The sequence below is a fragment of the Python bivittatus genome, unplaced genomic scaffold (assembly GCF_059951505.1).
Source record: "Python bivittatus isolate LINGU-HERP-01145 unplaced genomic scaffold, Pbiv_v1 ctg000330_np1212, whole genome shotgun sequence".
Classification (NCBI taxonomy): Eukaryota; Metazoa; Chordata; class Lepidosauria; order Squamata; family Pythonidae; genus Python; species Python bivittatus.
The window spans coordinates 47953930-47981482 of NW_028277058.1; the positions used below are offsets into that span (position 1 = coordinate 47953930).

A 27553-nucleotide genomic window follows, 5' to 3' on the forward strand; every position below is an offset into this window, starting at 1 on the left:
CTCGATTGAGAAGTGAGCCGTGGGAACGGCGCATGCGTACACCGACTAAAAGTTAAACCAATGATTCCAGACCTTGCAGCTCTCCAGACGCAGGAGCTAGACAAGGAGGGCTGCGTGGACCGGGGGAGCAAATCGCGGCACACCACGCGCGATCGGTTTGTTGGAGGTAAAGGATTTCGGTGTTTGTCGGTTGGTCTTGGCATGTGTGGAAACAGCGGTCCTGAATAGGGATTCTGGCAAGTTTTGCGTTACGCGTGCAAATGCAGTTTTTTGAAAAGCTAACCTGTAGGAAAACTCATTGATGACTGAGAAAAATACTTGTTTTTAGATGGAACGATTAATAGAAGGCATTATTCTACTCCGTTGGAGGTTTGAATGCTCATCGTTGCGGAAAAAGATGAATCGGGGTAGGAAGAGGTTGGTTGCATTGTTGTGAACATGTGGCCAGTGACAACGACTTTTTCCGGAGGAAAACAGTTGGAGAATGAGTGCTTTCGAGACCAGATTGCTGGGTACGATCCGAAAGGGAATATTATCTTAGTATGCACTTAAGAAGTAAACTCATTGGACATATCAGAATTTACTTTCAAGTAAATTATTCAGCAAATGTTTTAATGGAGTTAGCGGTTTCCATCGTGACTGAGTGACTAGAACCCTCCTGTTGTCGTTTAGTGAGTGGTAAACTCTTAAAAACAACTTTTCAAAATCACCCACGGGCTCTAAAAATAAGGGGAAAGGAAAAAAAAAGAGAATTGCAGTCCTATCTATCTTTTTTTACTTCGGAGCAGTCCCGGTGAACCTAACGAGTTTATCTGGGAGCAAAATAATGTGGAATTATGGCAGCCACTGTTTGCTTATTCGGTAGCGTATTGGCGGCTGCAGCGGCCGGAGTAGCGTGGTCCGTTACAACTATGGACGCGGCGTTAGCGACGAGGAGAAGCAAAGCGGGGGGGGGGGGGGGGAAGAGAGGAAGCCAAGGTTGGTAACACATTTTCTCTCCAGGATTCCTAACCCAGGAGCGGAAACTTCGAATTCAGAACCATTTTGATTCCAACGTTCCATTTCGAACGCTTTCCGGGGCGTTCGCGAATAATACACCTGTAGATGGGCTTGAAGAAAAATAAGTTGTGACGCGGGGCGGAGAAGCAGATAAAAGCCCGGGTGGGGGCGTCTATCTGCGTTTCTCCAGAGGGGGAAAAGCAGCGGGACGGGAAGGCGGTAGAAGTGGTTACACTCCTGGTTCTGAGCACAGCGGTGGAGTCCGAGATTTGGGGCGGGGGGAGGAAAAAGACTCCTTGGTGTGTGTGTGCAGCCTGACGTGCTTAGCAGGTCGTAGCGTTCCTTTTAGTGTGTAAAATTCTTTCTTATTAAAAAATACTTCCAAATGTTTAGCTGTTGCATAGATTTCTCTCATTGGTCGCCGGAACGGAGTGGGTGGTGATAGCGGAGTGGGGGAGGAAGAGTCTTGCCAGCTTCAAAGCCCAACCGGGGCGAAGAACGAGCTCCCGCTGACGTTCTTTGCAGATCCCCCTTTGATCTCGCCTTCTTTTATCAGAGTCGCCTCGCTGCAAAGCCTCCTCTAGGTGCTTCCGCCCCCCGCTTTTGCGAAAGGCGAGTTTTTCTTTCAGGTGAAAGAGGAACTGGCCTTTTCCACCGCCTGGGGAAGGCGAACAAAGGGCTGCCATGAGCATGTGGCCGTTGTGCTTCGCGAGCTGGGCGCGGGCGCTGGGACGGTTCTCGACGCCCGCGCTCTGTCCCCCTTACGTGGACCCTCGGAGGAGAGGGCGAGCGCCGGCGGGCGAGTCCCGCGCGCTGCGGACGCAGACCTTGGCGCCGAACCGAGCGGCCCGAGGACTTTTTCTCGGAGGTTAAACTTTCCGCTGCGTGTGCCCACAGCGCAAGGTATCACGTTGCGTGCAGGGAAGAGGAGGCGTGCTTAGGTACCTAGAAAGCAGGAAGCGGCGCCTCCGACGGATGGGGACGGAGCGGATGGTGGGCACAGCGCCCGCCCCCCCACGCGGGATCATTGTTTGGGAAACTTTGGGGCCTGCGATAGGAAGGCGTCCGGTTTTCTAACTCGCTGGTGGTGCGCGCTGGGTTGCACGCCTCGTGCGCCTGTTTATGGGAGGTCTTGCGAGCTCGCTTTGAAGTCGGAACTGTTGCCATGTTTGAATTACGTCAGGGCAGAGCCATGAGGAGGAACCAGTTCTGGGTAACAGGGAGACCGCGCGCGCGCTCGCCCGCCCGCCCCCAGCCAGCTACCCACCCACTCGCACAATAAACTCGTAGCTGCCCCCCGGTCGCTAGGACTGGGGAGGGGGACGATCTTTAATGAAGTGACGCTGACCGAGACGAGGAGACGCGGGGCAGCCCCTTTCGGTCCCTTTTGTTCTGAGGCAAAGCCCCGGGAGTAAACTTTAAAGCGCAGCTCGGTGGCTCCTTTCGTTCGCACGCCAGAATAAGCTAAAAGGCCTTGAGTGTGCCTCTGAGTTCAGCCGGTGTAGTTCGTGGTTCAGCTTGTCCTGCAAACCCATGCCAGTGAGTTAATTCAGTGACTCAGGGTCCCCTTGAGCGTGGGTGAGTGAGTTGCACCGGAGGAACACCCTCACACATTGAAGGAAAACTGGAGGGCAGGGAATGTTGGCTTTGCTTTTCCCATTCTTTTCCCAGTCAAGTCCAAAGTAAGCTGTGCTGGTGATCCCGTTCCTTTCCAGGGATTATGGGATGCTGGCATCTCAGGAAAACTAGTTGTGTGTGTGTGTGTGTGTACATGTACTGATATCAGAAAATCTGTGGCAGTGGATATGACCCATCTCTCTCCCCACCTGCCCCCCAACATCATTCATACAGTCTAGAAGATTTTGCATCTCTTTCAAGCCACTCAAGCAGTAAGGTGCCGTTATCTGGCATTAAAACATTAAATTGGTTGAAAGGAAAATAGGAAACCTCAGCATTGCATGTGCTGGGAAGAGAGGATTGTGAGAGGGTTTGCAGTGCCCTGCAGGAACATCTTCTTACTTCTGCAGTTCCCTCCCTCCCTACCCCATCACTAGGTCTTTATTAACCAAATCATGCCTGAAACAACCATAGAGTTCTACTTTAAGATCACTGTGGCTGCAATTCAGGGTGTCCATCCTGAAACTTTGTGGCAGGGATTGATGGGGGGGGAGGGACGGGGGGAGGAGTATCATTCCTGTGTTCCAGCTCAGCAGGCCTTAGTATTCCTGAGTTTTGCCTCCTTTTAAAAAAGATTCCATGTGCAGATCTTGAACCACACAGTTCCTGGTGCTCTGTGATTTGGCCTTTCCTCTGACTGCAGGAGGGAGCCTGTGATTTTTCCTTGATGCGCTGGGGTCTGTTTTGGAAAGTAGGTCATCTTTGGCGGAGGTGGACACAGATGGGTGGTCTTTGTTTGAGGCAGAGCTTGCATGTATGCACTGGTGTGGTCTTCCTCTTCCATTGCAGATACTGTTTTTATTGCTTCCTTGCTTGGAAATGCCTTTCCACTTCAGTCATTTCGGATTTATAATTCCTCCTATCCCTTAAGGGCAAGGATGCATATTAAAAGGCAAAGAAGGTTGGGAACTTTTGAAACAGCACATTAAAAGCACATTTTTCCCATCTCAATAATGTGGTTGTTCAGCTTGGATTGGCTAGATTTTTTTGAGGGAAAATCCTATCCCATTTTGTCCAGTATTCTTGCATGTACCTCAGTGGTGCAACACCAGCTCACTCTGAAAATACCTTTTATCTTATTTGGGTATTGCCACTGATTGCAGCCATTTTCAACATAAAAATGAAACTCATTGAATCCATAGTGTTCATACATGAAGTCCTCAGCTCCAAGTGAACATGATCACATGTGCTCAAATTCTGCCTTTATTATTTCTGTGCCTTGCTTACCAAATTATAAAAATTGCTTTAAAACTGGGGACACTCACTTCCTTTGCTTCTTTCTTTCTTTGAGATCAGCTCTGGATGTTGAGAGCATTATATGAAAAACAATAATATACCATAAAATAGCTTCCAAATAATTGCAGATGCTTTTTTTCCCCAGAGGTTTAACTTCACTGAATAAATAGAAAAGTTTGTTAACAAAGTCAGGGAATCCAGGGGGGTTGGTTGTTGTTATATCAGTATTTTTTTCCATGGCAATTTTAAGATACAAAGTATCTTTTGGTACATTAATTCTCACAGCAACAACCTTGTGAAGCAAAAATTCACTGTTGTGAATTCCAAGGCTAAGAGATAGTAGCTTGCGTGTGACCACCCAGGCAGTTTTTCATGGCAGAGAAGTTATAATGAAGCTTGATGGTCTTTGCAACACAGCATGTGTGCCAAATGCAGAACTGGTACGGCCTTTATGATGGAGTTTTGCGGGATTGCAGTGGTCAATTTTTCATGAAGATGCTAAGCTGCTTTTGGCTTTGAATCATTAATATTTTACTAGAATCCCAGTGTCCCTAACATGTGCTTAAATGTACACAGGAGTTTGAGCATAAGCAATCCAGATTTTATGTTCTTGAATATACACTCTTGATGAAAACTCATGGCAATAGATCACGCCAGCATTCACATACTGATAGAACACATGGGTTACACATAGGAGGTATCTACAGTATATGGTGTCTCTAAAGGGGCTGGGAAAGATACACCATCCTCCTTGAAACTCTGCAGAGATACATCTAGACAGTGTCTACAGTACTGGCCTAGATGGACTATTCTTTGTGACTACCTTCGCATAACACTAAACCTTTAATTGTCAATAAAAAACTTTTGAGAATAATCATGTAAGGTAGGGGTTACAAAGTACTTCCTATGAGTTTATGCATATGCCCCTCCCAGATGGCATCTCAAAAACCCCCGTTAATTAAACTTAATGTTCAGTTTGAGGCCAGTAACATCATAGACACCATTGGTCCCCAGACCACAGGTTAGAAACGATTGCATTAACCCCATCACAATGTGAATATCTTTTCTAGCTGAAAGCTAAACTTTTGTTCTTCCTGTATGTATAACATCCTCCTGGATTCTGTTTTTCAGTCTTTGTGTGTGTGTGTGTGTGATGATAATTTTTATACACCATGTGTCAGTCTGCAGCAGCAATAAAACAGGAAAAGGACCAACTTTAAGCGATTCAAATGAAGTCGAAAAAATAGCAAGTGGGAAATAAAAGAAATGCAGATCTTAAGGACTAGCAGCTTAGACTGTACTGAAATGAAACTGTCTTCGCTGCTTGCAGAAAAATGGAAAAGACTGAGCCAACCGTAAAGTCTGTGGAAGTTTCAGATCTCCATTGTTTGTAGAATTGATGTTACATACTGAAGTCCTGAAGCATAAGATTCCAGTTGAGTACCACAACTTTTCTGGTGTGAAAAAGAATTGGTGTTCACCCATAATGTACTAATATGCTGCTGTTTCCAGTTCCTTTGAGAGAATCTGTTGCAATGGTGGAACGAAATCTTTGATATCTTTGTCCCCGGATTAAAACTGAATGCCTTTAAAAATGTTTGGCATACAAGTTTTACAAGTGAGAGCAGGTTGTTTTGCTACGAGCGTGGATCCTTAAGCTAAAAGTACAGGAATTCCTCATCTGTACTATGGGAACTGAATTCTTTTAATGCAAAACCTTGCTGAACCCATTTAAGACAGAAATCCTGAACAGACCCATTGACTTAGAAGTAAGTCCCCCTATGTTCGGTGTTCTTAGGGACCCGCTGCATTAGTTATTGTCACAGAGATACAGTGTTTTGTCTTCAAAGCCTCCCGCCCATCAGGAATTCTCTGTGAGATCTCTGTGGCCTGAAAATTCCAGCAAGGGAGGGAGTAAATTCCTGAGTTGGAGGCTGCTGGTGAGATTAGCTGAAAATGCCCTGCTGGTTTATCCTTTTGTACATTTTAGTATGCAGGAGGATAGGGCTGCACTTGATCCTATCAAGCTTTAGGATAAAACAAGAATAAATAAACTGCAATCTTTGTAGTGGCAGACATGGTTTCTGCCTGTTATGGCATGAAACACCCTGCAGTTTGGTGGAAGCAATATTGGGCTTGAGTACTATAGGTGTGCGCACTCACGTATATAATTTTGACAGTGCAGTGAAAATAACATGCTATGTAAATGGGGGGGGGAGCTAGTTAAAATATTGATGAGTTCCTTTTGTGGGCCAGTTTGTTCACCTGTTACCCTTTGTAAAGGAGTTTCCACATGTTTTCACACCTGGATGTTTCCCTGACAAATAGGCTACATCATTCACAGTTTAAATCTCCCAGAGGTGCATTGTGGAGAACTGAGAATACAAGTATGAAGATGTGCCATGTTGTCTCTTTCACGTAAGCCAAAGGTGGACAGATGTTTGTGGCTAAGGAAAGCACATTATTTTTTTGTTAGGGGTGGAGAGGAATGCCTACTTTAGGACTTCACAGAACAGATTTCCTCAGTTCAGAATGGCAGGAAATTTTGCCATTGCTTTTTGCCCTTTGGGTTTTGTTTTTCTTTTTCTTTTTTGCTTAAATATCACTTTAAAGTCCAGACTCAGCAAAGTTGAATTAGCATCGATTCATTCAGGAAAAGGTAAATGATCTGCCACATTGAATGGGGAAGGATTTTAAGGTACTTTAGGTTATTAAAAGTAATCTTGGAACTCAAATGTATATTTTATATCGCTGTTCTATTTGAAGTCCATTGCTTTTCATTACAATAAATAGAACAGATTTTGAAGAAAATCCTCCTTTTTCTTGAAACAGAAGCATGCTTAAGGCACATCATGGGATTGAATTGAAAGCTTCAGCGATAGGGTGACCCTGCTTTCAGGTTAGGAAGGGTAGGGTGGTAAGTGTCTTTCTTCAAAGGGTTTATCAGATGCTTTCTAGCATGTTGGAGGACTGGATTGCTTAACTGTGTTTAGTGCATCTTCTAGGATAGAAAATGCAGAAAAGCTCTAGAGAGGTTATATGTGCAGCAATCTCAGGTAAACAGAACTAAACTTGGGAAAATGACATAAAGAAAGTTGACATCTCTATCACCATCATTATTAATTAAATGTGGTCCAAATTTTATGATACAGCCAAATTTTGCATGAGACCTCATGAGATGTCGTTTTTTAAAATGTTATATTAAAAGTAACATGACTTTTCCTTATTTTTTTATTATTTTTGGAATCCACAACATCATGTAGGATTGTGCGATGGTGCCATCACCTGAAAATGTTGCTGATTTTTTATATATAGAGTGCAGCACTACATAGTACAGTCTTTGCTTGCCGACCATTCATTCAGCAACTGTTCGAAGTTAAGAAAGTGTTGAATAAGGAGATTTACAACTGGTCCTCAAATTTGCAAATGTTGCAGCATTCCTGCAGTCACGTGATTGCATTTTGGGTGCTTGGCAACTGGTCCACATTAACAATGGTTGCAGCGTCCCACGGTCACGTAATCGCCATTTGCAACCTTCACAGCGGCTCCTGACAAGCAAAGTCAATGGGAAGGCCGGCAGGAAATTACAAGTCGCAGTCATGTGATATTGCGCTTAACAACCCACGGTGATTCGCTTCACAACTGCAGACGGAATTGACAAATTGCCGTCGTAAGTCGGGTGCAATCATGTGATTTTTCACTTTATGACCGTGTCACTTAGCAACAGAGTTGCTGGTTCCAATTGCTGTTGGCAAGTGAGGACCACCTGCAAATGCAAAGTCCTATAACTTGCTAAGTTGCAAATAAAATAAGAGACGCAGTCATTATAATCTTATGTGAATGTACCTTTAACACACTTTTTCCCTATCACAGGACCTTTCAGATGTCTCAAGACCAGAACTAGCAGAGTTACCAGGCTATGGGATAACTTTGTTGGAATCCTAGCCAGGATGGCCATTGGCATGCAGCACAATTTTTTACTCTACTTGCCTGATATTTTTCATGTTTCTGGGGCTTCTTCAGCACTCCAGGTTGCAATTATTTGTTTCTTGTCTTGTTTATAGTTGCATTCCTACAATGTGTTATGGGCTAATTTTCTTGGCATTTACAATACACTGATGCTCTCTTTCCATTGCTATATACACAGAGGCCACTCTGTCTATCTTATGATTTTGCTAAAATGAGTGAGCTTGGCTACAGCATGTTTAACAGGTGTACATAGGAGGTATGTAGCAAGCTGAGTCAGATGATTAGACTTTTACAGAAACATCTTTCTCTGCCCTCTTGGAAGATTTAAGAAAGTAAATATGGGACCTCCTGCATACAGAGGCATACATGGGGTTGGACAAAAAGCAAGAGGGTGGGCATGACTGCACAATTAGAGCTGTGCCCTTTCACGTGTACATACAAAAGGGAGCAGGAGCTTCAATCATATGGTCAGGCCCACCACCTTGTCTTTTTGTGCCCCCTCCGCAGGCAGATATATATTTCAGCCTCTTTAGGTAGACAGACCAGGACATGAAATTCACAGAAAGACTAGAGCTACCTTTATTGAGATGGGATACAATTCCCAACAAGGACCTCTTCCTTACTCTCTGCCATATAAAACATGAGCTCTGCTACTGAGTCAAGGTGTTCCTCTTGTTTGGTGGGAGGGATTTGCAATGGATAATTAATACATCAAAAAAGGTTGATTCCAGAGAACTTTCTGAGGAATGTGAGTCGTATAGTTTCTTTACCCTTTCCTGGAAAAGGCACATGGGTCTTTAAACCCCCCTAACAGTAGAACTGTGGTATCATACATCCACTTTAGGCTTCAGTACATTCCTTTAGAGTAAGGGGCTTGGGCTTGGGGGGGTTTCTGCTTATGAATCTCAGTTCAGGGACATACTGTGTAAAAACTTCAGTAAAGCAGTAGAACTCTATCTGGTGATCAAGGTGCTTGAAGAGCACATGTTGTTGGGAATCCCCCTTTGCCTTTTCAGTATCTGATATTACATTCCCTTTCTCTGCCTCTGTGTGTTGTGCTTAGTACACCTGGAATTCACTAGGACTACAATTACTGTTACTGTTGTAGTTTCCTCCTGACTGAGGCATTACAGGGGTCCCAACTTCCCACCTCCTTTGTTTCTTAGGGAAGAAAGGGTTCTTTCTGGGATGGCAGGATAAATTTTTTAGCTTTTTAAAAAATCAATTTTCAGAGCCCAAAGGATTCACTTTTAACATTTGAAAGGAATGTTGGAAACTTCCATACATCTGATTTATTTTCTCAGTGTTTTACTCCTTCAAATGCAGCCTGGGGCATCTTTGTAAAACAATGTGAATAGAATAGTAGAATAGAATAATAGCTTTATTGTCATTCCACTATACACTATACACCAAGTGCATAATAAAATGAAATTCCATTGCAATTGGCTTACAATCATACACTAAAATACAACTGAGATACCTAAGTTACTATAAAATATACATTTGATATTAAACATTCAGACAATTGTATTCAGAGCTTTTAGAACTTTGTCTCAGATTAATTTTAGAACTAGATAAAAAGAGGAAGTGGACAATTAGGGTCAAGTAATGATTTACAGTCCGAAACAAAGCCTTTATGTTTCTTGCATTTTTCCAGCTTTCACCTCTTTGGGTTAAAAATGTATTGACTTATGGAAAGTAATTTTTACTGAATTCATGAGAATTTTCTCTTTGAGCAAAGTATGTCACTGAACAATAGAGCTTCTCATTGATACCAGAGATGGTGCTGGAAAGGTAGAATAGATGTCGAGGAATGACAGCTTTTATGAAATTGTGGCTTTCTAAAAACAGCAGTTAAGAGGACTGAAATAGAAGGTAACAATGTCCAGCCCAGTGTAATTCAACTATAAAGTACAATAATGGCTGTTTTAAAAGGTATCAGTTGGAAAAAGATGAAGAATAAGAAGAAATTGGAGAAAAGGCCGAGGCAAGGCAAGTGGTTGAAAACAGGATCCTTTACCATGATGGGATGCATCCTGTTTGGAGATTCTGCCTGTGTTGTTGTTAGCAACTCTTATATGACCAGTGGAACAGAGGGCACTAGTCCTGCCCTCTTGGAAGTTTGACAGACTTCTCCTCAACCGATTCTGAAACTAGAAACCTTGCAGGCAGTGATTCAAGGACACAGCTCTTGATAAGCAGGTTTTATTGCAAGAACTAGAAAAACCCTTAATGAAGAAATCCAGCAGCTGCACAATGTAAAGTGCTCAGTCTGCCTCTCTGGGGAGTGATATATGCTACCTACTTACCTACTACCTACCTACCTACCTACCTACCTACCTAATTTTTGAGTGATACTGTGTGATAAACCTGACTAGATTTACACACTCCATTAAGCCATAGCATGGTTGGTTTGGTTTTTGCTCTGTGCAAGCCCTGTTGTAGTAGCTTATAATCCATAGTTTATTGATTAGTATGATGTGGGAGCCCAGCCAGTTGTAAGTTCATGAACTGGATGTGGTTAAACAAATGTGACACAGCAGAGTGTGTGAATTCAACCAACCTCCTGCGTGAATCTGGCCTCCAGAATGACCCATGAGAAAGATCTCCACTTGTGAAAACTAAGTTGGGGGCTGGTTCCTGAAACTGCTCCAACGGATGCTTTCTTTGCTGTATCATTTTCTCTTCCTGATTGCAACTTTGTGGGTGAGGACCAGCTTAACTTTTAATACCCACTCAACATTTAGGAAGCTTGTAGGTGCTTTTTAACAATAGCAGCTGCCTCCAGTGGATGTAAACCCTTGTGCCATGGAACAACCCAAAATCTTGAAAAAGCTTGTAGGTGGAAGGTGACTTGTGGGGCTGAGATGGGGAGTGAGAAGTGTCCATTTCAGCCTTTTCCAAAACACTGTTCTTCCTATTGTGTTGGATGTATTGTTTATTATTTTACCTTATGGTTTATCTTCCTGACCATGTTGTACTGCAAAGGGCTAACCATCTAAAATAAAATACCAGCAGTTAAATTAAAACCAGTTACCATTATTGCAATTATGACTTTTTAAGACCTTCCTCTTCAGCTATATTTTTATTTTCTTTCCTGAAAGTAGAAAGAATGTGGAGAAAATAGTCCACAAAGGTGAGTTTGGCAGGGGATGGTGGGGGTTTCAGGCTGTCACATTGTCCATATGGGGAAAGCAGCCTGGGGTTGAAGTCATAGCCGTTTCCTTGTTTCATGTGACTGTTCATGGCAGAGAAACATCTCCTCCCCCCGCTTTTTCTTGGAGTGGCTGTGATTGTAACCTCCTTTCCCCACCTCCTCTGCTTGTTTTAAACCTGCAGATCTGCCCCTTCCACAAAGCAGGTGTTTTGTTTTGTTTTGTTTTGTTCTGTTCTGTTCTGTTTTTTTTTTTTTCCACTTTGCTTTTGGCATTAGTTCTTGTATCTTAGGTCACCTTGTTACATGTCTCATTGCATTTCCTGTAACGTCCTTTGCCTTGAGAGAGGAAGGGCGGAAAAAGCTGCCAGTGATCCATAGCGATGAAGATGTATTTGAGACTTCTGCCTTTATGGAAGGGCGGTTGTGGTAATGCTTAATTTAGAGCACTTGCTGAGCATTTTTGATTGCGATGCAGAGTGTCAGTTTGCAGAACCATCACTGGAGAAGGTTTTTTTCCCCCTTCATCTTTTCATGGTGCCCTCCTTGTTCTTTTCTCCTTTTTTTTTAGCTCGATCTTCCCTCCCCGTTACCCCTGCTGACTAAAGGAGGGACGAAAAGATGTTTGGCTTCCACAAACCGAAGATGTATCGGAGTTTGGAGGGTTGCTGTATTTGCAGGGCCAAGTCTTCAAGCTCCCGTTTCACCGACAGCAAGCGTTACGAAAAGGATTTCCAGAATTGTTTTGGGTAAGACCTGCTGCAGTTCCAGTTGTGGTAGCTTTGCCTAACGCTGTCTGTGGCTGAGCAAAGAGAAATGTTGAATGCAGTGCACGGAGCCCCCACAACCAGAGCCAGTCCCCAACGTGAAGGATGCTACATGCTTTGCGTTTGGCAGAAGTCTCAGAGGGGAAGCATTCGTATGTTGCTGAATGTGGGGAGGCTTTCTTTTCAGATCTTCCAGCTAATTTAAGCATGGAGGGCTGGAGGATAGATGCAGCCCCCCGTGTGCATTTATAAATACTTGGCAGATAAGGGTTGCCTGTGTGGGAAGAAAGGCAAGGTAAACGCTTGAAGAGCAAAGCAGTGACTCCCGGCTGGCTGGAATTGGGAATATTTTGTCCTCTCTTTCTGAGTGAAGATTGGGGAGGAATCTCGGGGGGGGGGTCACTGGCCCTGTGTCAGCCTGTTCAGGTAAGAGTAAGACGCTCTGTGGGCCAGGCACTCCTTTGGACCTCACAAAGTGGTTGCTGGGGTGGCCATGGTGAGTCATGGAACACCCATTTGCCAGAGGGCAAATTAGCCTCCCAGAATGTCCTGTTCCATCCCAGTGAGACATTTGTGGGACCCAAAGGCAATGCTGCAAGTAAACATGAGAGTTCAGCCTAGTGCTTTGATTTGCTCCATGACATGTTTCTGATTTTCTACCCCATGTGAAGATGTCAGAAGAAGAATAAAGTCAAGTTTGCTTTGATACATTGTTAAAATATAATAGCTAACTACTCCACAGCTATTTCCCACCTTTGCTTAATTCAATTCAATTCAATTCAATGTAACAATCTTAAATTATTTTTTGCAAGTGATCTCAACGTAGCAAGCTAACCCAAGTCAGTTATTACGTGGTTTGAATTTGGCATGTTGCCTCTTCAAATTGCAGAGTCAAGCATCTTCTTCTGTATTTCTGTCTGCGTGTATGTGCATGTATGTTTTTTTCCCTGCTGCTTATTTGCGGTAATTGACCTAGGGTCTTCTCTTTACAGTCTGCATGAAGCTCGCTCAGGAGATATCTGCAATGCATGCGTGCTTCTGGTGAAAAGGTGGAAAAAGCTGCCAGCAGGATCAAAAAAGAATTGGAATCATGTGAGTTCCAGCATCCCTGAACTGTAATTATAAAGTGACTTATGTTTCTTTTATCCGTAGATATAGATGCTCACATAAATGGATATCTTACCCTTCTAATGTACCTGCTTATGCATCACACGAAATAATTAGCAGTTAACAACCAACGAAAAGTTACAACTTTAAAGTGAAAATTAGAAATGGTAATGCTGTCAGAGCATAATCAATTATTTAATGCTGATGATTAAATAGATGACTTATTTCATAAGATAAAATGTACATGGTGTGCAGAATAAACATCTTGCTGGTTACACCACTGCCAAAGTAAAGGCTTTTCCATCAGTTAACAGGCATTTCCTCTCTAGAGGTCTAGGAATTGTAGTGCTGAGCAGGTTTTCCAGCAGAAAATTCAAAGCATCCTCAATAGAACTTGACCCTTAAGATTTTTTGAAAAAGTTATCATAGTTAATTGGTTTAAAACATACATGCATACACTTGTAATGTAGGTACACTGTCTTTCTGATTGTGATTTATTAGAACTATTCTGAATTTTACATAAAGTCATTTTACAACATCTAGTGAGAGATGGCAAGTATCATGTCACATAGGACAAATACAGATTTTATGTTTTATATAATACTTTTCTAAAATAGCCGGTAGCTTTGTATCCAATGTACATGTGGCAAATAAGTGCATGTATGCTGAGCATGTGCATGGTGGCTGGGTTCATACAATATGGTAAATCTGAAAATAGAGTTAATAAGTGCAAGTACTGTGTTCACATGCCATGCTGTGCCCAGACAAATAAACCATACTGTGGTTTACTGGTTCAGATAACATACCAAGACAGCTGTTGGTTTCCTACAACCTACAGAACCTCCAACGACTGAATCCCATTTTAGCCAAGTGAAGTATGTTGTTTGAATGAAGCCTCTATATTAACAAGAAGGCTACATCCAGGTTGACAGAGTAACCTATATTGTGACCCTTTTAGAGCAGTTTTCCGCATCCTGGCATTCTCCAACCACATCAGGACTGCAGTACTCAGACTTCCTAATGATACGGCAATGTTGAGAATTAAGAATTTGGAGTCAAACAGCCATGGAGGGCATAGGGTTGGAAAAAGGCTGCCTGCAGGGGCCACACTGGTGGATCTTTAGCTGAGGAGACCTTAGTTGAGGACAAACAGGAGACCTTCCTGCAACTATCAGTAGTAGAAGGTTGTAATTTCCTTAAGGCTATTTAGTATACAGCCTGCAGCTGTTCATTGTAGAGCCCCTTTCAGTATTTTGAGCAACTGTTTTGCTTTTATTTTAAAATGCAATTAAACTTCTCAATTATGAGGAGATTCATGTCCTGCTTCCTACTTGGAACATGCCCATGTCTCAGGTATGAAACTGCTACTTACTTCCATTCTTGTGTTTATTTTACATAATTTGTATGCTGCCTTCTTAACCAGATTTTGGGCAGTTCACAACAACAACGACACATCAATAACATCGCCAAGCAACAAAATCTGCACAAAAGTATAGGGCCACAAGCTCACCTGATAGCTAAAACCATAAAATTATAACCCTCAGAGGCAACAGCAGCCAACTTTCCTTAAAGCAGCCCTCTAAAAGCTGGGCAAAAAAAGATTATCTCTACTTGCTTCCAGACTGCCATTAAAGAGAGAGAGCCATTCTCAGCTCAGGAGGCAGAAGATTCCATAGGAGAATTTTGTTTCTATGTTGTCGCCTCCCAGGCCATTCAGGGAGAGGTGATCACTAATAGATCACTCCCTGCACAATCCATGCAGATTGGGAAAATTCTGTTCAGGAAGGGCGGTTCCATAAGAACTGAAGGACTAAGCCATATTGTGCTTTTGCAGCCCTACAAGATAGGCTAGACTAAGAAGCCGATGCCATATAGATCAGTGCTACTTTTATTGTTACAGCTACTGTAACAGAATCTTGCAAGGCTGAATGTGCTTCCCCACTCCCTCCCTGCCTCCCTCCCTTTATCACTGTGTGAACTAGGGAGGGGCTGGTCTGAGACATTTTCTCAAGTTAGCTCAAGTCCCACTTATCTGACTATTGTCTTGGTAGCTGCTCTTCCTCTTGTCCTTCAAGGCCATTCCCTTTGTCTTTGCAGCTTTATCAGTAACTACCAGACCACTGAATTGTACTAGGACACCTACTGAAACCCAGTGCAGCTCTAGTGAGATCGGTAGAATTGTGCTGAACCAGGACTGGCCAATCTGTAATCAAGCAGCCATATTTTGAACCAGCTGAAGTTTCTGAGTAGCCTTCAAAGGCAGCCCCAAGTAAAGCACATTATAGCAATCTAGACAGTAATCTCATTTGTAGTGTAATAAGGCTAGGTGATAAGCACATGGGGCTACTGTAGGACTTCACTCCTCAGGTTACAGTAATGCTTAGAAAGAGAAACTAAACAACAGCCTGTCCTGCTGGATGTGTTTACAGTTGTCCCTCCTTACACATGTTTAAAGGTGGCTATTGATCTGCCCCCTTACTTGCTTCATGCAATTCCAAGCGATGTACATGGGATTCCAGGTCAGCTGTCTACCTAGGTGCTTGCCTGATCCAAGACCTGATTAGCTTTGGCAAGGTTTCTCGTTATATCTGCACTGATCTTTCTCTTTGTGTTCACTGGACTCTAACTTTCTTAAGGTGCAGCTTTGAGGGGAATGACTCAAACAACATTCTTTCTTACCCTCACAGAAACTTTTCAGCTGGCCACCTCAGACTTTCCAGGTAAAATAGGTAGATGTACCTTGTAGCGTATACCAGGTTAAGTCAAGATTGCTGGTCCAGTATTTTCCTCTTTTACCAAGTATTCAACATGCCTAGAGCTGCTGCTGTTGTGGCTTTGTCTTTACCTGCCTTCATTGTTGCTATGACTCATAGGACTCTAATAGGTTAGATAAACATTGGGAAGGTGGTGACAGGGAGATCATGTGTTGTATAAGCCACAACAAGCCTGGCTTGTACATTCCTAATTTACAGTCTAGTTCTCACCGGTGGAGCTACCTGCAGCTAGACCACAACACTTCTGATTGTAGACCATGGCTCACACAGTGTGAGTGTGGCTTGTAATAAACGTCTTTCTATATTTGGGTGTCTTTTAAGTTCAAATCAATATATAACAGTTTCCCCATTTTAAAAAATCTACCCGTGTAGGCCTTACTGTTCCTGATGGCACTAAGATCTCATGCTGCCTTCCTACAGGTTGTGGACGCAAGGGCTGGGCCAAGTCTTAAAACAACACTGAAGCCAAAGAAGATGAAAACTCTACCTAGTAACAGGATGAAGAGCAACCAGATAAGCAAGCTACAGAAAGAGTTAAAGCGACACAGTATGTTCTGTTAATAAGGATTGTGCTTTATTTGATGTAATAGCCCAACTGTATTTTCAGTCAATGAGGAGGGCTTTCAGTCTACCAAATCTTGATATTTAATAGTCTTGTCTCAGCTTTTAAATCTTGCCTTCAGAAGTAGATACACAGTCACACAATGTGTGAATTTAATTTATTTTGTCAGCTTATTTTTGCATGCAAGTGAAAGACAATTTCTGGAGGATATTTGAATGTCAGTGATGTTTACACATGTCCCATGACCAGCATCAAATTGAGAATTTATCTGAGCAAACAGAATGTGGCTGGCTTTGTGACCTAAAAAAATTGATATCTGTTTATCACAAACCATTATGTATAATTTATGGTATAAACAGGAGGAATAATAATAATTATTCAGTATGCCATATGTATGCTAACCAAAACAAATCTGAGAAAAGAAATAATAAAGTATGATTGAAGTAAGAATTTAATATTTATTTTCAGCTGTATCATTCACAAAACTGTAAGATTTGGATTCGTAAGATTAGGATTAAATACTGATGGATTTGAAGAGAAATGAGGAGGAAAACACCCTTTGTGGTTTTCATGAGAAATGAAAACTTCCTGTATGTTGCATTAAAACTATATGGAGAGAAACTTGAAAAAAAAATTCATGTTAAGTTGCAAATGAAAGCTGAAACTTTGAAGAAGGATGCATACTAGAGCCTTCAATCCATTTCTAGTAAACATGTCCAAATTTAAAAGCACAGTGTTACGTACAGTAAAACTTTGATTTAATAGAAATTTGCATCTGGATCTCCTTTGAAATGATGAACTAAGTGTGTTGTATCTGAAATAAACTGGACAATGGTAATTTGGTGATCAAAAGGGTACTTAATGATAAGTCCAAGTATGGTTCAGTTACATTTATTAATGTAATGTATGCTATTTTCCTAATAACAAAATATTTGCACAATTGCATTATTATACAAATGACATTAAATGACATGAATTACTGTACATAAATTCAGATTTAATGGACATTTGGGAATAACAGACACTCCCTCACCTTGAATGGTCCATTAAATCAAAGATTTACTCTAGGTGTGCATTTTATTCTAATGCAACTGTTTCCTTTCTTCCTATAGACTCTGATGCTCACAGCACTACCTCAAGTGCCTCTCCAGCCCACTCGCCTTGCTATAGCAACCAGTCTGACGATGGCTCAGACACTGAGATGGCATCGGGTTCAAGCCGTACACCTGTTTTCTCCTTCTTAGATCTTACATACTGGAAAAGGTGAAAATGCCCCAATGCAGATCTCTATACCCTATCATTTCTAGTAGCATCTTGTATTATTTCTCAGATTCAAGTGGTGAATATAAAGGTATACAAACATAACTAAAAAAATAAAGAAAAAACTTTGAAAGCAAGACCATACCTGAAAGGGAGTTGGAGACTTAGCTTTAGACAAAGGAGAAGGTAGACGGAAGAAGGAAACTCAGGAAGAGACAGAAGTTAGAAATGCACATAATTGCATAAAATGTAATCTTAATTACAAGGCTCTGTTGCTTCCGTTCCCTCAGCAATTAGGGAGCATTTGCAGACAGCTGATGACTCAACATGGTGTTTAAGTAAGTGGGTAAAAGTAACTGGATATCATGCAGAGCATGAATTGGGTCACAAGGCTTGTTGTTGTCTTAAGAGTGAAACTGTAGTCTTGGGGCTGCTGCTTTCCCCTTCCAGTATTAATCCTTTCTTGGACAGGAGTGATGGATGCTGTGACAATAGCCAGCAGGTGTATTGATCTGCAAATCTCCTTCATGCTTTAAGATTAGCTGGTGCTGCATACTTATGTCAGCTGAAATGCTTGTGAAGTCTACCAAGGGTGATTGCTCTGTAAAGGGAGTTGGGGATTAGGAAGACATCAGAAATGTATGGACTTTGTTGCTGCAAGATGTGTTGATAGAGAATGGCTTAAATCCAGGATGGTACCCTGAGACCTAGGGCAGTGGGCACTTCTTAATCTCTTGGACTACCTTCCACCTGTAGTGCCAAATTCTGGTTTCCCAATAGGGACACACAAAAAATGTAGTGTATGCCTAAATAGGCGTAACAAGGTTCTAAAACAACAAACAAAAATACTGTACTCCAACCCACCAAATCCTTGGGCGGGGAGGTTGGATATCAAATTCCCAGCAGTGCCGATATACATAACACAACTCTTACTTTATGTCATGTGCAGAGCACAGATCTGTGAATAGCAGTGGACGGGCTCTGGCTAGTTGCTGGGAAGCCCCCATAAGCAAGGGCTGTTATACCTGAAAGCATTAGATGGGCCATTTCAAGAAGTAGGACACTGAGTGGAATGATGTTTTGGATCTGCTCCATCAAGGTTGGTGTATTGTCTTGCTGCAATGTAAGGTGGGAACTTTTAAGGCCATGTTCTCATTGTCACTCATCAGTATAGGGTGTTGCTTTACAAAGGGCACATAGGCCTGCATGTAACTGAACCTGTCGCATTCCCAAGACATTCCTGAGCCACACTGCCAGTTTACACTGTGCAGAAACTAGAGATACTACAACCGTCTGTGCTCTGGCCAGTGGTGTAAGAGCTAACAGTATATTGTATGGCACTAGAGCCTTGTGCACTTTTGCCCTGCTTCCTGTTCATTGCTATTAACACCAAGACAGTGTCCTGCAGTCTCCCTCCTTTTGCTCTTAGAAGAATTGTGTTAACTTTTTATCCAAGGCAATTATTTTGGTATAACATCTGTTCTCTTAACTATCTCTATGGTGTTGGGTTTATTTGCTAGTAAGGAAGTGGTTATCATTATATTCCACAGCAAGAAAACGTAGAATGAATTCTGAGTACCGTATTTTTACATTAATAAGACGCCCCCATGTATAAGAGGACCTCCACTTTTCCAACCCAAAATTAAGAAATCAATATTTTAAAGATAAAGCAGAACACATGTTTATTTAGTAATTAGGTAACATTTACATGATACATTCAGTGGGAGGAGGTCCAAACTGTCTCTCTGCAGCTCTATTTCCATGCTCTTTTGCATAACTGATTACATTCAGTTTGAATTTTGCAGAGTAAGACATTCGCTTATTTATTTTTTTATTTTCCGACATCTTTATGGGCTCAGAATGCTCTGACATTACCGGTCCCTGTCGCATCTGCGCACTGCCTACATCCTCTCCACCTCCAATGGGATGTGTTCCAGTTGGTTTGTTCAGTATCAGCTGACGTCAGTTACATAAGGCTCGTGATTGGAGGAAGCCTGTTTGCAGAGACAAAGTATGGGCAGTTTCGCAACCGCGCGGTTCTCTCCTTGGCTTACTTCCTTGCATAAGATGCCCTTCAATGTTTAGCATAACGATTTTAGAAAGAAATATCGTCTTATAGACAGAAAAATACGGTATATATGTAATATATAGCACAGTTTGTTAATATATGCAAGTGGGACAAGAGCCATTTTGAGATGTTTGGGGCTTGGTTTGGATGTAGCCACCACAGTCTTTCCTGGAATTTTCAGAAGAGGAATAGAGAATAGGGCTTAGTGAGAAATATTGAAGATGCCATTCTCCTACAAAAGGTGTTTTTCAAATCTTGAAGGTCTACCCAATATAAGAATGAAAACCATAGTACCAGCATAGTTTACAATATTTCATGATGTAAATGTGGTATTTGAAGGTAGTGGAAATATAGCAAACTTATGAAAAGGTACCTTGGTAATCAGTTTCAAACATCTTCCTTCTGTAAGATCTAACTTGGACAACCATTATAAAGATTGCTACGTTTCTGTCAAAAGCTGTGGCTTGCAGAAATGGGTTGATAACATTTCTTATTATTCATTGTTTCAGGTTTGCTTTTCTGTTTTTTTTAAATTGTTTGTTTGTCTTACTGGATTGGACCATAAATAAATGATTTGAGTTTCAAACACAAAATATTATTCTCTCTTTCAATAAATGATATGGGACATTTTAGGATCCCAACCTGATGTCCTCCAGATGGTTAGAATTGTCAGAGTTGTAGTTCAACAAACCTAGAGGACCCCCATGGCTGAACTAAGCAGTACTTCTAGGTCAGGAGAAGAAGGCCCACTTTGGTTTAATAAACAACATGATAATGACACAGCCCTTTGTTTTATTAGAAGTGTTATTAATACATAGTATCCCTAAGTGGATTGTTGGGCTTGTCTAATCATCATGACTTGAACAAGAGAACAGCATGGTGTGATGATTAAAATGCTGGACTAGGAGGAGAGAGACCCAGGTTCTCGTGTGTCCTTAGGCAGTAAAGCCAGCTGGGTGACCTTGGGCCTTTCTCAGCTTTAATCAGCCTCAGGCTCCATGAAAAGCAGGCTAATAAACAATCCTTCTTACAGCATGCATGCACCATTCTTGCATGTATCCTTATTATTTATTTTCATTTTGTATTACTATATTGATGCTTTTAACCGAGAGTCGCTTATGCAAATTGGGCAGCCACATGAATATAAACAAAACACACAAATAAAATGTATTGATGGCTTTGCTGTAAGAACTAAGCAAGCACAGTGGAAAAAAAAGGAGGCCCAGAAACTGTGCAGGACAAATGCTCAGAAAAACAGCAGCTTATTGAGTGGAATGATCCAAAGAATTTTGCTATATGTCTGCATAGGTAGTCCCCGCTTAACAACCACAATTGGGACCCGCAACTCCATTGCTAAGCGACACGGTCGTTAAACAAGACATCGTGTGACCGCAACTTGTGATTTTATTGCTGGCTTCTCCATTGACTTTGCTTGTTGGAAGCCAGTTGTGAAGCACACAAATGGCGATCACGTGATTGTGGGATGCTGTAATGATCATAAACACCCGCCGGTTGTGAGGCATCCAAATCTTGATCATGTGACCACAGGCACACTGCAATAGATGTAAATGCTAAGACAGAGTGTAAAGTTACTTTTGTTGTGCCGTTGTAACTTCAAACAGTTGCTAAGCAGGGCAGTTGTTAAGTGAGGACTACCTTTATTAGTCCTATAACTATATATAAATGATAATTTTCTCTCTTTTTTTAAAGCGCATTCATGCATTACTTTTAAGTTATCTTTAAAATATGGCCCCCACTCTTCTGTTGTTTAGAAGAGTGGTGAAGATCTAGCTCTTTGGCAAGGGAGATTTAGACTCCTCACTTCATCATGCTTGCCATCTTTTATCTTTAATCTTTTATTGATTTTATTGTAATTTCTTTGATTGTTATGAGCTGTCCAGAGTCACTGAGAGTCTGGTAGCATACAAGTGTAATAAATTATACATGTAGTAACCCTTTGGTTTGTTTTCCCCTGAAGGCAAAAGGTTTGCTGTGGAATTATTTACAAAGGCCGCTTTGGAGAAGTCCTTATAGACACCCATCTCTTCAAGCCCTGCTGTCGTAATAAACAGCCTGCAGCTGAGAAGCCTCCACCACAAGTTCCTCAGTCCTCCACCATCTCCAATCAAGAAGAGTGGTGACTTCCTTAAGGAGGTACAAAGGGAGACAGACGGAACCTCTTCTGCCATCTGTTGAAGTGGCCTTCCCTTTACTTTGGAGACCCGCTATGCTGCCAAAAGACTTTTTTTTCCTTGAACTGTCTGAAGATTTTTTTTTTTTTACTGCATCAATTCTACTAATTCAGAATCTCTTGATATCTTTTCAGAAAGAGACTAAATAATATTGGATATGGGCTAAACCACATAATGAAGCTGAACGCTGCTGTGTGTCATCTTTGTTCAGCCTTGTTCCCACTCCATTTCTCTCAGAGTGAACAACTGTGAGGCTGGTGAGCTACGTGTGGAGCAGGGGTGTCTGCAGGGTATGGTCAAAAAAGATGGGCACAAGGGTGCAGACAAAGCTCTGCCTCTTTTTATGTGTAACGCAATAAAAAACAGATAAGTCTTCAGTTGCATTATCATGGTTGCCATCTTGACTTTTTTTATCATAGTCTGCAGACATCCCTGATGTGGAGTATATTATTTCTGTCAGAAAAGCAGTGTTCTCATTTGGCGTGATAAATTTTGGGTAGCCATTTTTTTCTCTCTTTGTGGAGGGGAAAAATGATGATGACTCTAAGGTAGTCTTCCCCAACATAGTATCCTCCAAACTATTCTGCTCTTCCAATTCTCAGTATTTGGAGTCTTTATAGAGCTGGGAATCCTGCTGGAGTGGGAAGGCTTGGTAAGGCAGATCCATTGCATGAATTTGGATACTGAAGCTTGTATAAGACTTCTCTACTATGTATATGATGTAAAGTTTGGGGAGTTCTTAATTCTTACTACTGATGCTTCAGCAATGATAAAGATGTTTCACTTGACCTAGTATTTCTGGCATAGTAAGACTATATGTGTGAACAGACAGGATGCATTTGACGGGCAAAAATAGCAAATTTGAAGGTTGATCAGGCCAAGGGGTAAATGACTTGGTACTGCTATCTTAAATCATAATTTTCCCGATGAACAAAGATTGCAGATAACTCATCCAGAGAAGTTCCTTTATAATATTTTAGGATAGGGCTGGGTGACATGTGGTCCTTCAGCATTGGATTGCAGCTCCCACCATCCTTAACTGTTGGTCAGATTTGGATGTAGCTGACTGCAGTAGGAGTTCATCAACACTTGGAGATCCATATATTACTCATCCAATAGAACAGTTGTTAGAGTTGTAATGTTCTCCATTTGCATAGGGGTTGAAAAGCAATGTGATGAAAACCAAATAGGTTTCCTTGGTATGAGACTTGTTACAGATATAATCCTATGTCCACTTATTCAGAGTGGGAACAGCTTTCTATTATCCATTATTTGTATGGTAGTAATAGTTCTTCAAATGGCCTGTTGGCTTAGAACCATATGACAGATTTTAGTAAGTTCCTCCTTTTGACTGAAAACTGCAAAGGAAAGCCATGTTAACGAAAACTCAGGTTTAGCCCTCCTCTCCCCTCTTTTTCTGTTGGATTCTGTCCCTCCATTCTGTTCATTGGCTTATTTCTCATCCAAGTAAGGAACATTCCAATACTAACCATTCTTTCTTACCACTCATCTTAAAAGTGTAATCTAAACAGAAAGAGCTGAAGGTGCTTTCTATGTCATTTGGAAAAAGGAAGAATTAATATTTTGAATAATATCCTCTGTAAATGTGGCATGGCAACTCATGGATTCTTCTCCTTTCCACATCAGTAGTTCAGCCTGACTCTATTGGGTGGCACCAATCATTGACCAGGCTGGCTAGGTATGATGGGAGTCCATAGACCAGCCTAGGAGAATTTGCATTATGTAGTATAGTCTCTTAAAATATTTCAGATTCACTAAATGCCTATAGAGACCCACATTTACAAGGATCCCACCTAGCCATAGTAAATGTCACTCATCCTTTTTGAATGTTGGTCCCGGCTGCTGCCCCTCCTGTAATTCTCATTCTCCCCTCTTTGTCCAGAAGTGCCTCCAGCTTTTGTAGCTACTCCTTTGCCCATCTCCCGATAGACAGCTGCCTAGTTAACAACCCCAATGATTATCCCCAATGTGATATTAATCTCTCATGTATCTCAAAATCTTGAAAAACAGGTTATCTAGTTTCCCCCCAACATCTCTATGTGAGCCTCTTTAGCGACTCCAAGTCTCTACATATCCCATCTCTGAAAAGGAACGTGCTTTCAGCGACACTGTTGCTGTAGTAATTATTGTAAAATTCAGTAAGGCTCATGGTTTAAGTCAGAATTGCTTCAAAAATAGGGTGAACTGAAGCATTATAATTCCTGTATTTTATGTTGTTTTTGTTTTGTTTTGTTTTTTAAATTGTAGCTCTGATTACCCAAGAACAGCTTTCTGTTAAACATGGCTAATGGGTGTTTGCCTGCTTTTGGGATCAAAATAATGGCTTCCCCGGAAGGGTTCTGCTGCTTTGATTTTATTACTTCATTTGAATAGCATGAGAATTTTGACTTGATTCTGCAGTGCACTGTTGTGAATGTGCCTGTTTTTTTTAACTGAACAATGAAATCTTAGTTGTACTATGTCAGACAAATATGAATATGAAATACTGTCTTCCTACTTTTATAGGGTACCCCTAATTGCCTTTCTTCTATCCCTATCCCCTTTTGTAAATAGGAGACTTATTCTACAGGGAGGATAAAATAGTTTTTTTTTCCCCAGACTGACCTAATGCCTTGGCAGTTTTGCTGGGTTGATAAACTCTGAAGGATGCATGTAGGCGTCTTGGTCATCTTCTCTCTTTTGGTTTCGTGGCTGATGCTTAATCAATATTGGTCAACATTTCTGTGCATTTACAATGACAGTATGAATTATATGTAACTATAATATGGATCATCTCTACTTCTGTATTTATTTATTTATTACTACTACAGCAGACTATTCCTCCCTCTCCCTCCTTGAGTAGTAATGCAAGATGAATTGTATGTAGTTATGCACTTTGTATCAATGTAGTAGAAATCTATGGAATCTGTTTTTATACTTTTTATATTGTTAATACACTTGTAATCCAAGCTTTTTTTAAACTAGGGTAACAAGCAAGCAAATAAATAAATAAATAGACTTATTTGGGGGGGGAAGCATATTTCTTTCCTGCTCTTGACTTTATTGATCTCATCTTTGAATAGGTGCCAACTATTTGAAGAGTGAGTAGAAGGCACAAGATAGTTATGATTGAGCTTACTGAGGATTATCCTTGAAGGTATTGTATTTTCTTTAGAAGAAAGATGGATGAAAGAATGCATTCATTCAGAGTGGAGGGTTGAATATTTCTGGTACAAAAAAGGAAGTTGTGGGGGGGGTGTCTCAGAATTTTCCAAGAGATACGTGTGAAATGTCAGGCAATTAACTAACAGTCTTGATCGCTATTTACAATACTGCACTCAGAATGTAAATGATACTAGGGTAAACAGTAGAAGAGGGTGGTTGCTGCATTGTTGATACTCATCAGGTTCTTGAATGCATCTGGTCACTGGGACTCTGAATGTTAGAATAGAGAGTCTATTGGCCAGATGCAGCAGGGCTTTTCTTACATTCTCATTTGCCTTTATCATTTTTTTGTGTGGAATCCTGTTTACTGATGTAGTTGGCAACTACTTCGGCATATATAAAGAATTGCTGTTTGGGGGTAGTACCAATCAGCCACTCAGAGATCGTGTAATGAATATCAGTAGATGCTATAAGTCATATATATTAATTAGGGATCACAGGATTGGAAGGGACACATAGGCCTTGCTCAGTGCAGGAATTAAAATTAAAATGTCCTTGACAAGTGTCTATACAACCTCTGTGTGAATATATCCAATACAGATATGGCCACCAATTCTTGGTATTCAGTTTGCTATTATAATTAGGTCATTATGATACTGTGAAGTCAAACATGGATTTGGACGGTATTTTTGTTCTGATTCTGAAATGTAGTTTTGCAATTCATTTTCTCAGATCATGGCAAAAATTGGGGATGGACTTTCCCTGAGAAAAATTCTTGTTAATGTTCCTGATCTCAGTTTTCATTATTTTTATTAGTAGAAATTGAGCCTATTAGTACACTTTTTGACCAGGAATCTCTTTGGCATGTAAGGATTGAGCTTCTGTTTGTCTTCCTTATCTGGTGAATTGTCAGTGCCAGACATTATTCAGAACCTGAATTTCTTCCTTAGGTGTTATGGGGGAAAACAGTCAAGGATGCTCTTTCCACTGAATACAAACATTGTGAGCAACCTCTGCCAGCAATTTTATGTATGAGCCATTGATACATGTATCACACAAATCCCTCAATCCTGAATTTGTTCCCTTAAGGAATACTGGAATTACCAAAAATCAGTGCTGTGAAAATTTTTTGTAGGATACAATGGAAGAATAATTACTTATCAACACTGGGTATAATCTGGAGGCATCCTTCTATTAATAAACTGGGACGGTTCTGATCTGGCTACTAAGCTTTATTGCATCATTCCACTTTCTGTGCATGTCCTTCCTGTTTTTCCTGTGATGTTATGGGTGGGGGGAAATAATGATTCTAGGACTTAGAAGGGACAGACAAGTCTAATAAGGGCTACCAATACGTGTGCTGCATTTTCAAAACAGGTGCCATGGTTCTCTAATTCAAGAATTGTTGCCTGCATTGCTAGCAAGATCTTCTGCCAGGTTTACGATGGCTCATAGAACAAGCAGATTCAAATATTTAGCCCTATCCTATCTAGCTGCTGTTTCCTAAAACTATTCACAATTATTTCAATTCATTGCTTAACCTTTCACTGATTCAATTGCTGAATTGGTTAATTTATATGTAAATATTTTTCAGATGCGGAGAAATATGAACTAGATGCAGCTAAAACTCTGTATTTCATTCATCAGGTTCTGCTGTCAGAAGATTAAGTGACTGTATGCATATACCCAGCAAGGTGGTGAGGACTGTTCAGACCTAATTAGTACTTGGATGGGAGACAATAAGAGCTGTAGGCTAGACTGAAGCTGAGGCTACACTGGAGTTTTTAATATGATTCGGAATCTGATGATTGTCGAGGACCACCAGATGGAGCAGTTTGCATAAGAAATTCCCACTGTCAGGATACTGTCATCACACAATGAGAAAATATATAGGAAATAATATTAAATGTATTTATTTGCGTTTAACTACATTTTAATTTAAATTGAAACATTTTACCTGGCTCCACCTATAACTCTTGACCTTTGAAGACTAAGGCCTGCAATCTGAAATAAAAGCATCCTTCTGTGCTAAAAGAAATAGATGCCATTCTCCTAGCAAGCGCTATGAAGTATCATATTCCATAATTTGTATATGCTCAGTCCCTTAAGGCTTTTGAAGTTCTAGATAAAATAAATGCAATATTCCTGAAGAATTCCCACCACTGTTTAAAACCATGTTAAATCTGTTGCAAGCCATCCTGTATAATGAAAATGACAATCATTACTCCAGTTGGGTGAAGACTTTGGTGCTCGTAAGTCCATATAGCTCCAGTCTGAGGAAGGCTGATATATACACTACAAGAGCGGAACAGAAATGTTTATATACCCAATCAAACAACCGCACAGCATTCAGAAACGTACAGCTGTCATTCAATGTGATGACCCATCTCCAATAAAGTAAAGCAGAAAGAGTATAAAAACTGATAATTATATAATTAAAAATAAATGTAATTATGATTACTCTGATCATATAGTTAATCTTTTTCCCAGTTTCTCCAATAGTTCCATCATATGATAGTCAATGCTATCAAAAGCGGTCAAGAGATCAAAATATATCAACAGGGTTGCATTCTGTCCCTCTCTGCCATTAGGGTGACTAAAACCAATTCCATGCAAAAGTATT

The 27553-nt window shown here is 41.1% G+C and overlaps 1 protein-coding gene across 7 annotated transcripts; it reads left to right on the forward strand.

Annotated features, from left to right (window-relative positions):
• The first annotated feature begins 8 nt into the window (after nt 1-8).
• SINHCAF (SIN3-HDAC complex associated factor) lies at nt 9-27334 on the forward strand. Of its 7 annotated transcripts, XR_015796268.1 has the most exons (7): nt 9-166; nt 11607-11784; nt 12795-12894; nt 16104-16230; nt 17358-17508; nt 21552-24922; nt 26578-27330. XR_015796268.1 is itself a non-coding variant. In XM_088141193.1 (6 exons), the coding sequence occupies exons 2-6, from the start codon at nt 11657-11659 to the stop codon at nt 21712-21714; spliced, it is 669 nt and encodes a 222-aa protein (XP_087997319.1). In that variant the 5' UTR covers nt 9-166; nt 11607-11656; the 3' UTR covers nt 21715-27334. The 7 variants fall into 7 exon arrangements, 6 of the variants coding, with proteins under 6 accessions (XP_087997319.1, XP_087997321.1, XP_087997324.1 ...); XM_088141193.1 differs by having other exon boundaries at nt 21552-27334; XM_088141195.1 differs by lacking the exon at nt 9-166 and adding an exon at nt 1513-1902 and having other exon boundaries at nt 21552-27334.
• Nucleotides 27335-27553: the final 219 nt, after the last annotated feature.

Coding starts and splice junctions, on each gene's coding strand:
- SINHCAF (XM_088141193.1), top strand. CDS start 11,657: ATGTTTGGCTTCCACAAACCGAAGATGTATCGGAGTTTGGAGGGTTGC. Junction 12,895..16,103: donor CAAAAAAGAATTGGAATCAT/GTGAGTTCCAGC, acceptor GCCTTCCTACAG/GTTGTGGACGCAAGGGCTGG. Junction 17,509..21,551: donor GATCTTACATACTGGAAAAG/GTGAAAATGCCC, acceptor TTTCCCCTGAAG/GCAAAAGGTTTGCTGTGGAA.